Source organism: Suricata suricatta, chromosome 6 (assembly GCF_006229205.1).
Source record: "Suricata suricatta isolate VVHF042 chromosome 6, meerkat_22Aug2017_6uvM2_HiC, whole genome shotgun sequence".
NCBI classification, from domain to species: domain Eukaryota; kingdom Metazoa; phylum Chordata; class Mammalia; order Carnivora; family Herpestidae; genus Suricata; species Suricata suricatta.
The window spans coordinates 92008427-92028270 of record NC_043705.1 but is presented as its reverse complement, the minus strand read 5'-3'; the positions used below and the strand labels follow the sequence as shown (position 1 = coordinate 92028270).

Below are 19844 nucleotides of genomic sequence, written 5' to 3'. Positions count from 1 at the left end.
TTTCTCTCCAAAACTGTAGAAATGCTGAGAAAATGCAGTGAAAAATACTTGTCATTGCTCCTACCCTCCTACACACTCATGCACACACGTGTGTGAACACACTTGGACAACTGTGTACCAAGGACCTGCTGTTTATGAAGAATTAAGAATACCTCAATGAATGACCCTCATCTGGTCTGTTCTTCATGGAGCCTGATGAGAGCATACAGACACATGAAAGGGTGATCATAGGAATTACAGGAACTTGGAGAAAGGGACACAAACCCCTTCTTGATTGAAAGAAGGTGGGGAAGGAAGATGCCTAGGAGCTAAATATTTTGTAAACTGACATTAAGGATAAATACCTCAGCTAAAAGGCGAGAGAGACCCTCCAGCCCAGCAAAGAGCTAGGTCCTTTTCCGCGAGACTCTGGTGGCAAAGAGCTCTGTCAACCTCTGTTGCCTTATCTCTAAAGATGGTAGATTTTGAAATGGAGTGCTTTGAGCTCAGCAGTTTCAGGGGTTTTAAAAATTTTTTAAATATTTATTTACTTTTGAGAGAGAGAGACAAAATGTGAACAGAGGAGGGGCAGAGAAAGAGAGGGAGACATAGAATCTGAAGCTGGCTTCAGGCTCTGAGCTGTCAGCTTGGAGCCCGATGTAGGGTTCAAACCCGTGAACTATTAGGTCATGGCCTGAGCCAAAGTCAGACTCTCAACGAACTGAGCCACCAAGGTGCCACTCAGCAGTGTCAGTTTGCAACAAACCATTCCCAGACCTGGATGCTGGTCGAAGGAGAAGCAATCTCTACATTACTGTAGGGGTGACTTCTTAAAATGCAAAGTGGACAATGCCATTTCTATGTTGAAAACTGCTTGTTCCCATCGGTCACAGAAAAGAATCCAACTCATCTGCGTGACCTACAGGGCCCCAGATGATCTGACCCCCTGCCTGGACCTCTCCAAACTCATTTCATTTTACTCTATTCCTTTTTCTTTCCCTCCAGCCACATTGGATAAGTTTTGCTATTTTCCACCTCAGGGACTTTACATAAACTATTCCTACTGCCTAAAATACTCTTTTTTCTAGCTCTTCACTTGCCTATCCCAGCTCACCCTTAAATATCACCTGCCTAGAATGGAGAGGCCCTTTCTGGCCTTCCTCCCTGAGTAGCTTCCTCCTGCTACTCCCTCTCCAAGTGTCCTATTCTATTCAAAGTACTAGTTTTATTTGTTGATATATTGGGGGGGGGGGGTTGCTGTATTCTCCATGACAGTGAAAATTATATGAGGGCAAGGACCTTCCTTTTCTTATTCACCCTTGTATTCACCAATGCCTTTTACAGTGTCTCACATACAATAGGTGTTTAGTTATTAAAGTGAACCATACATCAAGAATTATTACAGGCCTGAGAGCTCACCCTAATTGTAAGCTAACATGTTAACCTGCCACAATTTCATGGATATTATCAAAAGACATGAAACTCCTGGGTCAGAGACAAGGGTCTTTATTACTCAGAGCAATGCAATATCCAGATATTAGTATATGTGCCGGTCCTCCAAGCCCCAGTTCCCAGAGGGCTACATGAACAGGTCACGTGATACCTGCACATGCAATAGGTTGCATCACAGAAAATAAATCTTGAGTTTATTACGCCTGAGTCTCTTCAAATGGGCAGTGGGTTTTCCTGTTCTTTGCTCTAGAGGGAAATATTATCTTTATTATATTGGACAGCAAGTAAACCTGCCCTTTGCTCTGGAGACAGACACTATATCAGTTCTCCCAGGTGGTTCACTGTGCAGACAACCTTGAAAGATAGTCCAGAACTAAGGCAGTCAGTGTCTCAGCTCACAAGATACCCAGAAACATGTGTGGAGGATTGGAGACATGGAGAATTGTCTTCCCAAACCATGTGAAATTGTTGATTTTTGACCTGCAGAAGCGACTATTTCATGATTCAGCCTAAAGCTTCTTGAATGAATGCATGCATGATGAATAAATGGAAATCAGTAGCCACTTGGATGTTTCTCAGCCCACCCACAGAGCCCACCTCAAGGAGTTTCAGCCTGAAGCGTTAATTGATAAACATTCAAGAAATTGGCTTGATGGAGTCTGTAGTCTTTTATCTGGTTTCAGAAAAGCAAATACAGTCACTGAGCTCACCTCAGAGTGCCAGAAACCAACTACAGCTTGGTTCTAGAAGAAGAGAGTCGGGAAGGGAAAAACTAGAAAGAAAGCAGTATGCACAGTTTTGTTTTTCAGTCCAAAGTGGGAGTAATCGGAAAATTTGGTTTAAAGGAAAAACCTTCTCTACCGCTCTCAGGCTACTCCATTAGGAAGGGTCTGATTCATAGTCTTTCATGCAGCATCCACCAAGTCAGTGACCCCAACTCCCCAAGGGTTGGGTAAAGGTCACATTGTGGCCATGATGACTTGTGTTTCTCTTTTCATCATCTTAGTAATTTGGCACCTGAAAGTCTAAGTGTGTTTATTTTAAGGCAAAAACAATGAGGGTGATAGTAATAATTTTAAGAGCATGTCTTCATCTGTGTAGACCCAAATCAACATGAAAAAGTTCCAAAATGATGCCTTTGAAATTATGATGTGAGAGTACACATAGAAAGGTAAATCATGAAATAAGATGGCTATGCTGGTTAGAAAAAATGGGAACTAATTTATTTTCATGAAAAGTAAGATCTGCAAAAGGTAGGCATAAAAGGACTTTTGTACGACCTAAAACCTACTGCTTAATACATCCAAAATCATGCCTACATTGGTCAGTCTTACACATTTGGATTTTTGTTTCCTTGAAGCAAGAAATTTCTTTACAAACCTGAGATCAGGAACAACCACTGTCATTTGGAGACTCCTCCCTGTACCTGAGGCTGAAGGCTGATATCCCCCACGTCAGATCAAATCTCAGACTGACTGATAGTCTGAAAAGAGAGGGTCTGGGGGAGGGAAGGGGACAGCCTTCATGATGTTTTAAACTTGCCAACATTCAGACATGGGAAACTTCAGATTTTAAATCGAAATAAGTCATTTCTTTTGAAAAAGCAGATGTTGCAGCAATACTAACCCTGCATTTCTGCCTGGGTATCAGTCAGATAGAGAGCGGTGGTTACTTCCATTCATTGTCCACATTGCTCTCATCCCTTTAATTTCCCATTCCCTGCACTCACTCACACTACCTACCAGTCCCCTGTGGGCATTTGAGGTCACTACCACTGGTCTTCAAAAATGGTGGATGGTTGATTACCAAATTGCTTCGTCAGCAGGCAGGGGAAAAGGTAGTTGCTAAGTTTCTCTGTTTTTCAGATTCCGTCCAAGACTGTCCACGTAACTGCCACGGGAATGGCGAATGTGTGTCCGGGCTATGTCACTGCTTCCCAGGATTTCTAGGAGCAGACTGTGCTAAAGGTACTTACCACTACTTCCCTGCTATGGTTGGATAATGAGACATAGGCTTCTTAGAGGGGATGAATGTCGGAACACCAAAGAATCCCCCCACCAGAATTCCACTGGGACAACCTGTAAGCCCATGCATGCTAGAAGACCTAACCGTTTAGCAAAGAGCAGGGTTTAATATATGACAATTGGCCAATATACCTATAAGAGCAGGGAGGTTATCCTTGGCATTGAGGTGTGCTGAGAAGAAAGATTTGCTAAAAATTAGATGGTTGGATTTCCTGTAAAAGCAAAAGTGAATTACCGTCACTCCTTTCTTATAATCATTAACTTCTATGTAATGGAAGATTAAGCATCTCAGGGTTAGTAAATTTCATTCATTCTGGCCAGCTACGCTCTTAATCTAGGAAGCGCTATTTATCTTGGTGGAATCGGTTTTAAATTGTATTATTAATTTATCTATACTCCTTTGCACAGAATTGCTGGGGCCCTGAGATTCTTGGGGGAAAGGTAATATAAGAGAAAATGACTTTCACAAAAACAGAGGACTTAGGGGCTGCATACCTAGCTTGCAAAAGACCTTGAGCATAACCTTCAGGTGGCTCTATCAGAGATAGTATAAGAGAAAGCAGAGATTCTCACTCTTTTAGATATGGTGTGCAGATTCAAGCACACGTACGTATATTCTAGGTAAATACAACTATAAAATTAAAATTAAACTTTCACAGAACTATACTTATCTTCGCTGCATGATTTCTTTCTATTTCATTTCCTAAAAACATCCATTAAAACCAACCACACTGACTGGGGCATTTTGAGAGCTCAGCATCCAACTCTTGATTTGAGCACAGGTCATGATCTCACACTTTGTGGGATCAAGCCCCATGCGTTAGCGTGAGGCTTGCTTGAGATTCTCTCTCCCCGTTCTTTCTGTCCTTCCTTTACTCACTCATTCTCCTCTCTGAAAGTAAACAAACTCCAAAAAAACCCTACACTGATTCCTCACCCACTAGCAGGTCATATCCCAGTCTGGAATGCAATAAGGAAGAGGTTCAGAGCCCTTCCTAAGGAGTTAGACATTTCTGGGTTTAACCTCAGGTCTGCCACTGAGTGTCTCTGTGACCTTGAGCAAGATTTCTGAGTCTCAGTTTCCTCCTCTGGGAAAGTGGGAAGTTCCTTCACAAGTTCATTGTGAGCATGGTATGAGGCAAACACACCCAAAGCTCTTAGCAGAACATGTGATCCCTCAAAGAATTTGTTTATCATTTGTAATTTAAGTATATCACGTTATATTTATTTATATATTTAAACAATCTTTTCATTATTTTTACGTGCCCTTCATTAAAAGGCCATCATCCTTCCTTGATGCTCTGAGAGGCACTTATTAATAAAACTACTCTGTAAATGCTAACTAGCACCATTCCTTTTCTCCATTCTCACCACAATTGCTGGGAAAATTGCATTTCAGATATTCACAGTATTTCAAATATTTGTGATTCCCAGCTTTCTGAGTCCTGACTGATAAGTGAAAGGGACTTCCTTATGCTTGAAGTTCTAAATTTGGTTGCACATGCATGAGACCAATCCCTAAATGATACTAATTACAGACACATCCACTATCACTAAGTAATGTGAAAGTTTTAGTAAACTTGTCAGATACAAAAGGAAAGCAGAGTAAGAAGCCTCAGCATACCCTACCCAGGGGCATATGGGCACATCACCAAGTAGACCATGGACCCTTGAGCGCTTTCCTCAGCTAGGTGCTGAGGCACCGGGATGGGGGAAGGATGACACAGAGCTTCATTGCGCAGAGCACTTTTCCTTGAGAATGCTGTAACGGAGGGAGAACCTCAATACTGTTTGAATGGCCTTTCTGGTGTAATCTAATTTTCCTAGGAGTGAAGACATTAATGAGAGGAAAGACAGAACAGTCCTTTCATATGTGGCTGCAAATGGGCTGAGCCCTTCACTGCATGGCCCGTGAGCTGTAAATGTATATTAACACTGACACACATCGATGTATTATTAATCCTAAAAACCATGTGTGCTCTGGCAGCACATCCAGTAACTGGCCTTTCAGCCCTAAGTACCTCAGCCATTTAAGAACTCCTCGCTCTAAATCCATTTGCGGACAGGCGTCCATTCTGCATTATGGATCTGTAATGGTGTGTGCATTTAGCTGCTTAAAAGGACTCTCGGTGTGAGTTTTGCATTCGCCACCTGCACTGTGGCTGGGCGCACTCTCCAAGTGAGCATTAGCCATGGTATATAATTGATCCTTGTGAAACAAATATTGAGCGGCTGTTAAGAGTAGTTACTCCTGCATACTCAGGAGCTATTCCTGTAATCAGCCTTTGAACTTGTTGTATATTTTAATTTAGCTCTTGACGTCTACAGTAGGCAAAATTGAAGTATTTGAAGAATAAAACTGTGTTCTCCTTGTTTCCCTATACATTCTTGGCTTAAGAGTATTAGGAGTAAACTTCTACCTCTTTGTGGTAAAGATATTTCTTCGTTAGTATTTTTGAAATGGACACAGTTCAAGCTTTTAATTAACAATATTGGGAAATATTTTAAGCCCTTTTTTCCCCAAACCTTGCTCTTTCATGTACCACCTTTATGATTTTCAAAATTATAAATTCACAGACCATCTATATTATTATTTACCTAACATATTTCTCTAAGTCAGCTCATTAAATTTACATTGATAAATTTATTCTGAAAGGAACAAAGTCAAAATCCAAAATTTAAAAAGAGAAAAGTTATAAACTGCAATAAATAGGACATGTTAGTGCCAACTTTTACCCTGTTGAGAGAGGAATATTTTCACGGTCATCAGCATCCAAGCCAAGTCATCTTCTCACACACTTATTGCACATCAGGAATCACAAAAGTGGACCTGAGCCCATGCATACCAGCCTAGCTTCTAGAGAGATTCAACCCTTTAACATTTCATTTTATAAGTGTCGGCTCGTCAGAGTCACAAAAATCACTAACTATACCTGTGTGATGAAATGAGAAACCAGTAAAAATTGGCACTCAGATTTAACTGTAAGAACTTCAAGTGAATAAATGTAATGATTAGCACCTGCGTTAAGGCTCCACTTCAAATTGTTTTTAAATAATGACAAATAGTTATTCAGTATTAAATATGCAGAAGGCATTGTGTGAAGTACTTAAAACATACCACCTTATCCTTTCTCATATCAACAATATGAGATAAATCCTATTTTAACTACCCCCGTCCATGTTTGAAGTTTTTTATATTGAAATCCTTTCGGACTTGCAGACAAATTGCAAAATAGTACATACAATTCCAGTGCAGAGTTCACTCATGTCAACATTTTAAATTACAATGGTTCAATTATTGAAACCAAGAAATTAACACTGAAGCAATGCTATTGACTGATTTACAGACTTTTTTTCTGATTTTGCCCTTCTTTTTCTGGTCCTGATCCCATGTTGTATTTAGTTGTCATGTCTCCAATGTCCCCTCCAATTTGTGAAGGGTCCTCAGTCTTTGCTCTGTGTTTCATGACTTTGATCATTTTGAAGAGTACCAGTGAGGTATGTTTTAGTATGTCCCTCAGTGTGGGTTTGTCCAATGCTTTCTCAAGATTAGATTGAAGTTGCACATTCTTAGCCAAATGCTGTGCCCTCCTCAGTGAATCTTATCAAAGATACACTTCTATTTTTAATAAAAGAAATATTAGAATGTGGTTGTGAGTGTGCGTATGTGTGTGTACACGTACCTCCCCTCCCCCACCATGTCTGTGGCAGAGACACTGTGAGGCTCTACCCCACTGGTCCTGCACAGTTTGTCGGTGGCTATGGCAGATTGCCACTCACAACTTCTGAGCCCAAGGAGCTCAGAAGTGTCAGAATAAAGTAAGCGGAGCATACAGGGTGAGGTAATCGTGCTAGCAAGAGTAGAAAGGAAAGTCAGCTGGCCCGTCCAGCCAGAATGGCTCCTGCCACCTTCCAGCTGTGGCCCATGATCATTTCTCTCCCTTCTTGATAAAAGCCTTAGGAAGACCCAATTCCCAAGTCCCCCTTCAACACAAACCCGCATTGACCTTTGTTCCTTCCCTGACAGCTGTGCCCGGGATGCCTCTAGTGCTGCCAGCTTCTGCCACGGCAGGTGGCAGGTAGACTCAGGCCCTCCTGCCAGGGGAGAAATTTGCCATGTTAACAAGTGAGATTCCCATCACATCTGAACGTCCAGGTTTGTGTCCAAGTGACAGAAATACAGATTTACTCTCTTGACCTCACACTGCGCCTCCCATGCCCTCAGATGTGTGGTGCAGAGAGCAGTTCCTTGTCTTCTTATACACCTGCCAGTCTACATCAGGCATCTGAAGACAGCTTTGTGGTGAATGGAGGAATCAATCAGAGTGAATTTGCAGAGCATTCATTACACCCTGCAGAGGTCCTGAGGGGCTCAGAAGTCAAAATGGAACTGACCCTCACATCAGAAGAATGTGTAAGGGTTCTAACACATTGTTCCAAGTCAGTTGAGGGGACAGAACTCATTCGTGCATCCAACAGATGCTTATTATGTGTCTTGAATGAGTCAGGTACTGCACTAAGTGCCAGAAATACAATGACGAGCAAGCACATCATGGCCCTACCTTCTGAGGGCCTGTATTCTGCTGGATGCACATGATAAGCAAGTGCAAGTGGAAGTGTTGAGTCTTAAATGCTGTGATGTGGACTTCGAATGGTATAGACATTGTTGAGATGATAGTTTATAAAGAAATGAACCTATATGAATCTATAAAAATAGCTAATTAGCATCAGGGAATGAGAAGGAAATTCCATGGAGAAAGAGTCTAATAATGGAACTACACTGAAGACTGTCTTTCGGTATAGAATTTCATTACTTGTGCAGTGTAATAAGCAATGTGTTCAGACTCAGAGCTTGAGGACAAATGGCATTTCTTTCCTGTTGCTTTGTCCCATTCTCCATCAGGTACCTCTCTCATCCAGCTGTAAGTATGCTATCATTCAAATTATTGTTAAGTCTACGGTTTTTATTATTACCATCCCCCATTCATGACTTCCTCATTGCTCGAATGCTACTTGTTGTGGCCTACATGCTTTTTCATTATTATTATTTTTTCTTTTATATACTTTTATTTGAAGGTCTTTTACTGACTTCAGATGCTTCCTTGGATTGTTGGTAAAATAATCTTGCATTTCAGAAGACATCAAAGGCTTCTGATTCTTCTCTTTTGACACTGTCTTCTTGGATAGCTTATTTGGTTCTGAGCTTGAGGCCCCAAACCTGCAGCAGAAACTTAAAACACGAGAGCCTTACTTGTTAGGTAATGCGTACTTAATAGCTATTAGAAATGACACCTCCTGCTGCTGAACAGCTGTCAGGGGAGGCCCAGAAATGCCACAACCATAGAAACATAAAGCCTTCTCTCTGGGGGTTGGTTTCAGCTCCTACCCAGCTTCTGTGGAGGCTTGAAAAAAGACAACAGGGTTCTTGCCATTTTTCTCCTGTTAACTGGCAAATCTACCCACTATCCAGTCCCTCTTGAGGCTCTAACACTAAAGTCAAACTCATCATCATCACAGACATTTATTGTGTTCTCACTGTGCACCAACCACTGTACTAAGCAACTGCATAATTATTCCACGTAACCATTAAGAGCCCTATTTTATATACAACGACCATCCCCTCTTATAGATGAGGAAAACAAAGCACAGAGAGGCTAGATAACTGGCTGAAGACCACTTAGCCAGGAAGTGGCATTGCTGGGATTCAAACCAGGCAGTCTTGTCCAGGCTCTTAATGCTGGACTGTGAAATTCATCTCGGGAGATGTAAGGCGCAAGGAAGATGCACTTTGCAAGCAGTTTATGTAGTGGTTGCATACCTAGGATTTGAGTTTGAACCCAAGAAAACTTTACAGGAGAGAAACAAGAGTTTGCTAAGTGGAAAGTGGCTGAGCCAGCATTGAAAACAAAGTCCACTTGACTTCAGAGCCTGCTATCTAAATCATTCTCCCAGCTACCAGAGACATCCCACTGCCTCCTTCATCACATCATTTACCAACTCCTGTTTCATCAACCTGTGACATGATCTGCTTCATTTCTCCTCTCTACTTTCACAGTCACAGTCCTATTCATATGGCTGCCAACCTCTCTCTGATGCCATTTCTCCCTACTCACAACGTCCAGCATTCTCCAGAGCACTTGGGAGCATGTCACTACTCTCCTCAAACACCTTCAGGGGCTCCCAATTGCCTCCCACAATGGCTACCAAACTTCAGTTTAAAGACATTTATGTGGGGCAGTTGTTACAAAAGCATAATCCCAGACTCACCCCTTATGCGAGCCAATTCTGAATCCATAGGACTGGGCTATGGCTCAGGCATTGTGCATTTTTAAACAAGCCTCCCAGGAAGCTCTGATGCAGGCAGTCAGGGACCAAATTCTGAGAATAAAGAACATTCTTAGAATGACAGAGTCTTCCATGAGGTAAGCTGCTTTTGCACCACCATCTCCTACTAAAACCTATACATTGCAGGTTCCAGCTACTTGTCACTGATAAAGCATCATAGCCCCTCTTCTCCCTCTTAGCTTATGCTGTTTCTTCAGCTGGAAGGTTCTCTTCAATCCTGACCTTTCCTATCAAACTGCTGCTTGCAGGTCACCATGTTCCTAAAACACCCCCAGACAGGACCTAGGTCACCACATTCCTGAAACACCCCCAGACAGGACCCTGCAGTCACACAGGGCTTGGCAACATCGTGGCAGTGGCCCTTTCTGCTGGACCATGCTGGATCACAAGTTTCTAGCAGTCCTCTTTTTTTTATGAATATAATTTATTGTCAAATTGGCTTACATACGACACGCAGTTCTCATCCCAAGTGCCCTCCTCAATGTCCACCACCCATTTTCCCCTCCCTCCCTCTCTGTTTGTAACTATGTTTCCCCTTCCCCTCCCCCATGGTCTTCTGTTCAGTTTCTCAAGATCCACATATGAGTGAAAACATATGATATCTGTCTTTCTCTGACTAACTTATTTCACTCAGCATAATACCTTCTAGTTCCATCCACGTTGCTGCAAATGACATGATTTCATTCTTCCTCATTGCCAAGTAGTATTCCGTTGTATATATAAACCACATTTTCTTTATCCATTCATCAGTTGATGGATATTCAGGCTCTTTCCATAATTTGGCTATTGTTGAAAGCACTGCTGTTCGGGACATCTGGTCCCTGGAGGAGAGACTGGGGTGTCTAGTGATCCTCTTTATTAAACCTCCTTGCACCTACTTTGGTGCCCAAGAAGTTGTGAGTGGTCTCTAAATGTTTGGCAACTTGAATTTAGGGGACAAGATTTGTAAGGATGAAAACATTGCCAGAAAATGTGCAAGACCCAAATAAGCACTGGAGAACAAGATTCTAATTTGTCAGATTAATCATGCGATGATGAATCAGCCAACTTTGAGACACAATTTAAATTCAGGAAAAGAAGGGTGGGTAGGAAGGGAGGAGGAGGAATAAAAAGAGAAAAAAAAAGAGTTGACATTGATCCCATAGTTTACATGCCTTTGCTCAGAGAGCACAGTTACTAAGCAGAAAAGCAATAGAGTTTGAGTTTGCCAGGATTGAATCCATGCTTCCCCAGTTAGGTGTACCCACCCATTTAAAAAAATTACTTAACCTCCATGAGCCTTGGTTTTCTCATCTATAAAATGGAGGTGCATTGTTATACTACCTGCTGCATTGCTGTGAGGACTAAAAAGTAAATTCATGTCAAGTGAGTAGAGCCATGCCTGGCATGTATCAAATGCTCCGTAAATATTAGATAGCTTTTGTCTCCATGAGTCTTTGAAATCAATATTATTATCCTTATTTTACAGAAGAAACACAGACTTAAAGGAAGTAAGCTATTTGCACAAGGTCACAAAGCAGGGCCAGATTTTGAGGCTGAGTCTGGCTGATTCTGAAGCTTCTAGCCCCCATGGCCACAGAGGAGACAGGCTTGACAGGAAGGCTCCCTGAATGGAGGACAGTGACAACTGTTAAAGCTCAGGCTGTCCAACCATCCCTCCTGGCTGGGCTCTCCCTCGTAACCTGCTTTCCTACCTCCCCGTGAGTTGCTTCCCTCAGTGGACTTCTGCAATGAGGAGAAGAATGACAAGTCCCTTATCCCCTCCCTGCTGGTGGAGGGGTCCTCCCCACCATCCCAGAAACACCTCCCTCAGAACTTTCTTGGCACAAAGAACCCCTCCCCCTTTTTCAGCTGGCCTTGCCTGTCTCAGTGAAAGACACTCAGGCCCCACCAGTCCTCCTGGAAACAAGCATTGATGCACACCATGCATCGTTCCTTCAGACCCTCTGTCATGCACACCTGTCTCCCTCTGTTCCCCACTGCTCCCCCCACAATCCCCAAGAATGCATAAGAGCCACAGGCCATGGTGGCTGCCTGTAGGAGCCATTCTATAGCCCCATTGCAGTTTGGTGGCTGAATCCTATCTCTCCTCCCTCCCACCCCTGACCTGAGGATACATGTAGTTAATTTTTTGGAAGCAAAGACCCAGGACAAGGAGCTTAATGCAGATACACTTGGAAAAAACTTTGCAGAAATTGGCTGAGCATTATGTAAAGGGTTATATGATTATTTCATTTCATCCTCACAACATGCATCATTATTGTTCCCATTTTGCAGCTAAGGAAACTGAGGCTCAGGGAAATTAAGGCACTTGCTCAGGTATGGCATTAGAACCATACTCATCAGAATTCCCTGTTAACACACAGCTTGCTCAGCTCCCTCCAGAGTGTCTGATTTAGTCGGTAGGTCTGGGGTACTAGCCAGAGCCTGGGGAGCGTATAAAGTATCCAAAACTTCAGGTCCTATGACAGCCCCTCTGAATCAGATTCTGCATTCTAATGGGATCTCCATTAGAGAGAACTCTTGTGCACATTCAGGTCTGAGTTAAGATCACATTGCCCTTGAACTCTGCTGAGACTGTCCAATGAGAACTGTGCCCGGGAGCAGCAAGGTCACTTTCATCCCTACCCTTAGCTTGCTGAGCAGACATGGAGGAGGCTTGCCTCCACAGTGTACAAGTGACAGTGCCCATTATTTAGTGGCCCCAAGTGAGGGCATGCCTGCAGCCTCCAAAAGTGGCAGTTCACATTTCCCATGTTTGCTGCATTACCAAACAAATCACTTCTCAAGACTTAAATCCATCAGCCCTCCCCCAAGTTAAATTGCTTTGGAAACTTAAAAACTTTTTCCCCCTTTACAGGGGATTCAATAAGTTGCCAAGCAGCCTCACGAAGCAGAGTGCCTAACTCTGGGGGAACTTGCTATTGATGTGATACACAGAGTTGGGAAAGTAGTATAATTTTAGGAAAACCTGTATTGGTAAATAAGTCAGTGTTTAGAGAGGGAGTTGGCTGGGGTGGGTGACTGGTCTCTTTATGATAGGATGAGTCAGAACACTTTTATCCTAATAAAAATGATAATAAAATCACATCTACAAATTTCTTACTGTGTCAGGCCCTGTACATGGCACTTTAAAGGCATTATTTCATCCTCTTAAAAACACAATGAGATACGTATTCCTGAATTCTTGTCCCATTTTAAAGATAAGGAAATCAAGGCTGAAAATAGTGTCCACAGTCACACAGTGAGTAAAACTGAAGGGAGATTCAGGCTAACTCCTAGGCCTGGCACTGCTCTACTGACTGGGGAGACAGCAATGAATAAATAAATAGAACCCCTAGGTCTTCCGGAAGCTTCCGTGCTTGTAGACAAGACACCAATAATTTCCAGACTTGTCTCCTTGCTTAAACTGCAGTAAGTGAAAAGCTACTTCATTTCTGGACTTTAGCTATAGAAAGGCTTACCATGTACTGTAAAGAATTTAAATATTCATTATGTAATTAATGTTGTTCAGTCACACACACACACACACACACACACACACAAACTTAGACGTTTTTTAAGAACGGCTTAAGCACTTACCGATTGAGAACTTTTATAACTCTCAAAATGGAGGCATCCCCATATCTCTACAGGTATTTTAAATGAATTGAATTAATCATAGGCTTAAAAGTCTCTTGCGATCTTCGTTAACTTCCCTGGGTTTAATTAAAACATCTGTGCACTTTTAATTTATCGATTCATCCAACTCATATGTCATGTTTTTAACACACCCCAGCATGCTCTGCATCATTTTTAACCCGATTTCCACTTAACTAAAGCAATTAAATTCACCCCGGATTAATTAAAGCATCCATACTTTCATGCTTAAGTCAGCGTGTGCGTCTTTCCCCACATGGCTCCTGAATGTCAGAGATCTGACACACCTGATGAGTTTTTTGTCCTTCTGGAAATTCTTCCCTGAATCTCTTTCTTGCTTATTAATGTGCCATTTGACAGAACAGGAGTGAGGAAGTTGGTGCACCTGAACTTTGGCCCTCTGAGCCAGAGACTCTGCCCCTGTCTGTCAGAAGCACCCTCTGCTCTCTCCTCTTCACGGGGATCCTGCTGGATCTTGCCCTCACTGAGACCAACTAGTGTCTAAGTGCTCTAGGCAGGAAGGTGGGGTTGCTGTTTGGGTCAGAAGTGACCATCGTGATCAGAATGGCTAATGATCTTTGCATTTGTAGTTTTGTAATTGTTCTTTCTACTTTCTGACCTCTTCACTCTTCCTACACAAACAGTCCTTTATCGCCCTGCCCATTTAATAGGGAGGGAAAATTGAGTCACTGATCACTAGGCTTCTTGGTTGGGCACAGTGAGCCAGGGAGCTATCCAGACAGTGACAAAGTATCCCCAGCCCCTGAAGGCTAGTTTGCATTTCCGCCCCCACCAACTGTGTTTGACAGAGCCCATTTCCCTTGAGCAATGGCAGTATTGGTGGTCTTTTAAATGTTATTTTTTCCCCCAAACTGATAAGCCAAGGATTATTTCTCCTCATTATTTTTATCTATACTTAATTGCTAGTGAAGCTACATGTCTTCTCATACTTTTATTGCCAATTTGCATTTTTCTTTATATGTTCTTTGGCCAGGCTTTCATTCATCTCTTTTTTATTGATTTGTAAGAGTTCTTTGTGTATTTCAGATATCAAACTCTTCTGTAAAATGTATTAAAAATATTTCTTCCCGGGGTTGCTCATCCCTTAATTTGGTTTAGGGCATTCTTTGTAGTAAAGATAACATAAATCTTATGTAATCAAACCCGGTTTTCCTTTTCAGTTTCTGGAATTTGTTTTCCTTACATATCCTCTTCCCAAGAAAACAAAAAGGCTTCAGTATTTCTTCTAATGCTTTTGTAGTTTTTTTCTATTTAGATCTTTAGTCCATATGGAATTTTTTTCCACCATCTTTGAGAAACAATTGACATATGTTACTGTTTAAGTTTAAGGTATACAACACGATGGTTTGATTTATATAGATGTGTAGTGATCAAATCTATTATATAGATTGTGTAGTGATCAAACTACCATGCACCCTCTCCTATGTACAGATTTCTCACAAAAAGAAAAAAGACAACAGAAAATTTTCTCCTTGTGTTGAGAACTCTCAGGATTTGACTCTCTTTGTTACTTTCCTGTATATCACACAACAGTGTTGGCTATGGTCATCACTACATCCCCACTACTTATCTTCTAACTAGAAGTTTGTCCCTTTCGACCACCTTCCTCCAGTTCCTGCCCCCCACCTCTGGTAACCACAAGTCTGATCTCTTTTTCTATGAGTTTGGTTTGTTGTTGGTTTTCAGATTCCACATGTAAGGGAGATTATACAATTTTGCTTTTCTCTGTCTGACATTTCACTTAGCATCTTTCAGTTCCATCCATGTTGTTGCAAATGGTAGGATCTCATTTTTTATGGCTGAATGATATTTCATTATATATATATATATATGTATATATACCATAACTTCTTTATTCATTTGCTCATCAGTGAACACGTAGATTGTTTCTGTGTCTTGGCTTTTGTAAACACTGCTCCTATGAACATGAAAATGCAGATATCTTTTTTAAGTTAGTTAGTGGTTTTGTTTACTTTGGGTATATTCCCAAAAGTAGAATTGCTGGATCACGGTGGTTCTATTTTTTGAGGATCCTTATACTGTTTCCTTTAGCTGCTATGCCAGTTTACAATCCCACCAACAGTGCACAAATATTCTACATATCTGTGTATGTGTGTATTTTAATATAATTTCTTGTGTAGACTTTATTATATTGAGGTATTTTCCTTCTTTGCCTAATATGTTAAAAGTTTTTATCACAAATAGATGTTGAATTTTGTCAAATGCTTTTTGTTGTGTCTACTGAGGTGATATTATTTTGTTTCCTTTTATTAACAGGATGTGTCACATTAATTGGTTTATGTATGTGAACCATTCTTATATCCCAGAGATAAATCCCACTTGATCATGATGACTAATCTTTTTAATGTGCTCCTAAATTCAGCTTGCTAGTATTTGGTGATAGTTTTGCTCCTTATATATATTTGGAATATTGGCCTGTAGTGTTCTTTTCTAGTACTGTTTTTTCTGGTTTGGCTATCAGACAGTGCTAGCCTCATAAAATGTATTCTCATCCCCCTTGCCTGGATGGTAGGAAGAGGGGCCACTCCAGTTGGTATTTTTTAGTAAAGCTTGAAAAAGATTGTGTTACTTCTTAAATGTTTGGTAAAATTCACCAATGAATTCTGGTTCTGGGCCTTTCTTTATTGGGAGATTTGTTATTACTAACTCAATCTCCTTACTGGTCATTTGTTTTTTCAGATTTTCTAAGAATTTTTCCATGTCTTCTCGGTTGTCCAGTTTGTTGATGTATAGTTAGTTGTTCACAGTAGCCTTGTCTGATCCTGTATTTCTATGTGATCAGTTGTAATGTCTCCTTTTTCATCTTTAAATTTGTTGATTTGGATCCTTTCTATTTTTTTCTTGGCTAGTCTTGTGAAGGGTTTGTCAATTTTGTATATCTTTTCAAAGAACCAACTCTTAGTTTGGTTAATCTTTCCTGTTGTGTTTCTGCTCTCTATTTCATTTATTTCTGCTCTAATCCTTACAATTTCTTTTCTTCTAACTTTGGCCTTAGTTCTTTATTTTTCTAGTTCCTTAAGGCATAGAGTTAAGTTGATTATTTGAGTTCTCTTTGCTTCTTAATGTAGGCATTTATTGCTGTGAACTTCCTAATAAGACTGCTTACACTGCCTATACTGCTTATGCTTGTACCATATGTTCTAGTCTGTTGTATTTCTATATTCATTTGTCCCAAGAAAACCTTTTCCCTTTCAGTTCCTTCTTTCATCATTTGTTGGCTCAAGAGGATGTTGTTTAATTTCTATGTGTTTGTGAATTTTCCTGTTTTCTCCTTGCTATTGATTTCTAGTTTCAGGTCACTGTGGTCTGAGTAGATACTTAGTATAATTTTAATCTTAATTTTTCTAAGAATGTTTTGTAGTCTAATATATAGTCTATCCTAGAAAATGTATTTTGTATGCTTCAGAAGAATGTATATTCTGCTGTTGTTGGATAGAAGGTTCTGTATGTGTCTGTTAGGTCTATTTGGTCATACTGTTGTTCAAATCAGCTATTTCCTTATTGATTCTCTATCTGGATGATCTATCCGTTGTTGAGAATGGGCTATTAAAGTCGCCAACTATTATTATATTACTGTTTATTTCTTCTTTTAGTTCTGTTAGTTTTCACTTTATATATTTAGGTGATCCAATGTTGGGCACATAAATATTTACAATTGTTTTTCTCTTATTAATATATTGACCTCTGGATATAATGACTTTTCTTATTTGTTTGTTTGTTTTTATCATTTTAAAAGTTTATTTTGTCTGGAATACATATAGCTACCACTACCTGTTGTTGTTGTTGTTGTTGTTAATATTTACTTGGAAAGTCTTTTTTTACATCTCTTCACTCTGTGTGTGTGTCTTTAAGGGTAAAGTGACTCCCTTGTAGGCAGCATGTTGTTGGATTTTGTCTTTTTCCCATTCAGACACTCATTGTGTTTTGATTGGAGATTTTAATCATTTACATTTAAAGTAGTTATCGAGGGGTGCCTGTGTAGCTCAGTGGGTTGAGTGTCCCACTCTTGGTTTCACCTCAGGTCACAGTTTGTGGGTTCGAGCCCCGCATTGGGCTCTGTGCTGATGGCATGGAGCCTGCTTGGGATTCTGTCTTCCTTTCTCTCCGTCCCTCCCCTGCTTGCTTGCTCTCTTTTCTCTCTCTCAAAAATAAATAAACATTAAAATTGTTTAAATAAATAAATAATTATCAACAAGTAAACACTATTGCCATCTTATTAATTGTTTTCTGCTTGTTTGGTAGATTCCTTCTTCCTTATTTCTTATCCTGCTGTCTTTTTTGTGTGTTTTGATATCGTTGGTCATTAGTATGCTTAAACCTCTTTATTATATTGTTTTGTGTAATTTTCACAAGATTTTCTCTTGGGATTACCATGAGGATTACATAAAATATCTTACAGTTATAATATGTTAAACTGATAACAACTTAACTTCAATAGAATTCATATATTTTATACTTCTCCGTCTCACATTTTAGGCTATTGCTATTACAATTTCCATATAATCATATAACTTAGAACTAAAGCTAGAGTTGTAAGTTAGTTATGTGCCACTATTACCATATTGCAAAATCTAGCTATATATTTACCATTACCAGTGAATTTTACATTTTTTTATGTTTTTATGATGTGAATTAGCCTTCTTTTACTTCTACTCACAGAACTCCTTTAACATTTCTTGTAGGGCAGGTCTGGTGTTCAAGAACTCCCTCAGCTTTTGTTTATTTGGGTAGGTCATTATTCCTCCATTGTTTCTGAAGGACAGTTTCACCAGGTATAGAATTCACAGTAGACAGTTATTTTTATTCAGTATTTGGAATATGTCATCCCAGTTTCTCCTGGCCTGAAGATTTTCTTTTGAGACCTCTGCTGATTGTTCTATGCAGGTTCCCTTGTATATTACTTCTCTCTTTTGTCTTGCTGTTCTTAAAATTCTTTGCCTTTAACTTTTGGCAATTTAATTAATGTGTCTCAGTGTAGCCCTATTTGAGTTCAACCTATTTGTGGTTCTCTCAGTCTCATAGATCTAGATGTCCATTTATCTCCCTAGATTTGGGAAGTTTCCAGCCATTATTGTATTATATATACTTTCTGTCCCTTTTTCTTTATCTTGTCTTCTGGAATTCAAATAATGTGAATATTATCTCTTTTCATTGTGTCCTATAATTCCTATAGGCTTTCTTCATTCTTTTATTATTTTCTTTTTGCTCCACTAACTAGGTAATTTCCAATCTTCTGCCCTCCAGGTCACTGATTCTTTCTTCTGCATGGTCAAGTCTACTACTTTTGAAACTCTATATTGAATTCTCAGTTGAGTTATTATATTTTTCAACTTGAGTATTTTTTATGGTCTCTATTTCCTTGTCAAACTTCTCATTTTGTTCACGCATTGTTTTGCTAACTTCATTTAGTTACCTGTGTTTTCTTGGAGTTCACTGAACTTCGTTGAGAGGATTATTTTTAGTTCTTTGTCTCACAATTCATATATCACCATTTCTGTAGGGTCATTTATAGTTTCCTTAGTAGTATCATATTTACCTAAGTTTTTCATGGTCCTTGATTCTTTATGTTGGGACCTCTCTTCCAGATTTTACAGGTTTGCTTTGGAAGATATAGTTCCTCCCCAATCAGCTTATTTTGGGTTTCTGGATGTGTTTCATGGTAGTGTCCTTGGGAAGGTGGAGGCTGATACTTTGGTCTATTCTGAGGCAAGGCAACTGTTGAGCCCTGAGGACAATGGTGAAGGGGTTTGCCACTGTCTAAGAATAGTTGGCTATGACTGCTGGCTTTGTTTTCTACCCACGTGAAGCTATAGAATGGGCTTCATGGCTGCCTGGATTCTCTGGTCAGGCTTCATAAATGGTTAGAACTAGGTATTATAAGTAGATGGGCTATGAATTAGTCAGGACAACAAACCAGGACCCAAGATTTGTAGTTCATTGTTTGAGGGTGTGAATCAGGCCAGGGAATCCACTGAATTCTTAGTTATATGAGGCCACTCATTTTGCTCTACAAAGGAAACCATAGGCTGTACTCTCTGTTCAAACATCACTGTACATAGAGTTGATGAATGAGCTATGCGGCTTCCCATGTGCTCTGATTTGGTTCCTTGGTCAAACAGGCTGAAGGCAAATTTCAGCGATGAGCAGGGCTACAGATTAGGTTTCCTGCCAGGGCATTGTAGGGGATGTCACTCTAAAACCAGTAAAACTCTTTGTTGTCTTAATGCAAGCTGACTTGTACTCCAGTTCTGGGGCCAAACAGGTCTACTGGCTTTGCTCTGCAAACTTGGCTCTGCCTCTCCTATTCTCAGCTCTAGCACCACTGGGCCACTCAGCTTTCGCATTTTCTTGCCAGCTCTGGTT

The 19844-nt window shown here is 40.4% G+C and overlaps 1 protein-coding gene across 1 annotated transcript in view; it reads left to right on the top strand.

Annotated features, from left to right (window-relative positions):
• TENM2 (teneurin transmembrane protein 2) overlaps positions 1 to 19844 on the top strand; it is a 1222720-nt gene that overhangs the window by 1049978 nt on the left and 152898 nt on the right. The window contains exon 13 of the mRNA XM_029942895.1: positions 3297 to 3398. Coding sequence (XP_029798755.1) covers positions 3297 to 3398 — 102 coding nt within the window. The remainder of the gene's footprint in view (positions 1 to 3296; positions 3399 to 19844) is intronic.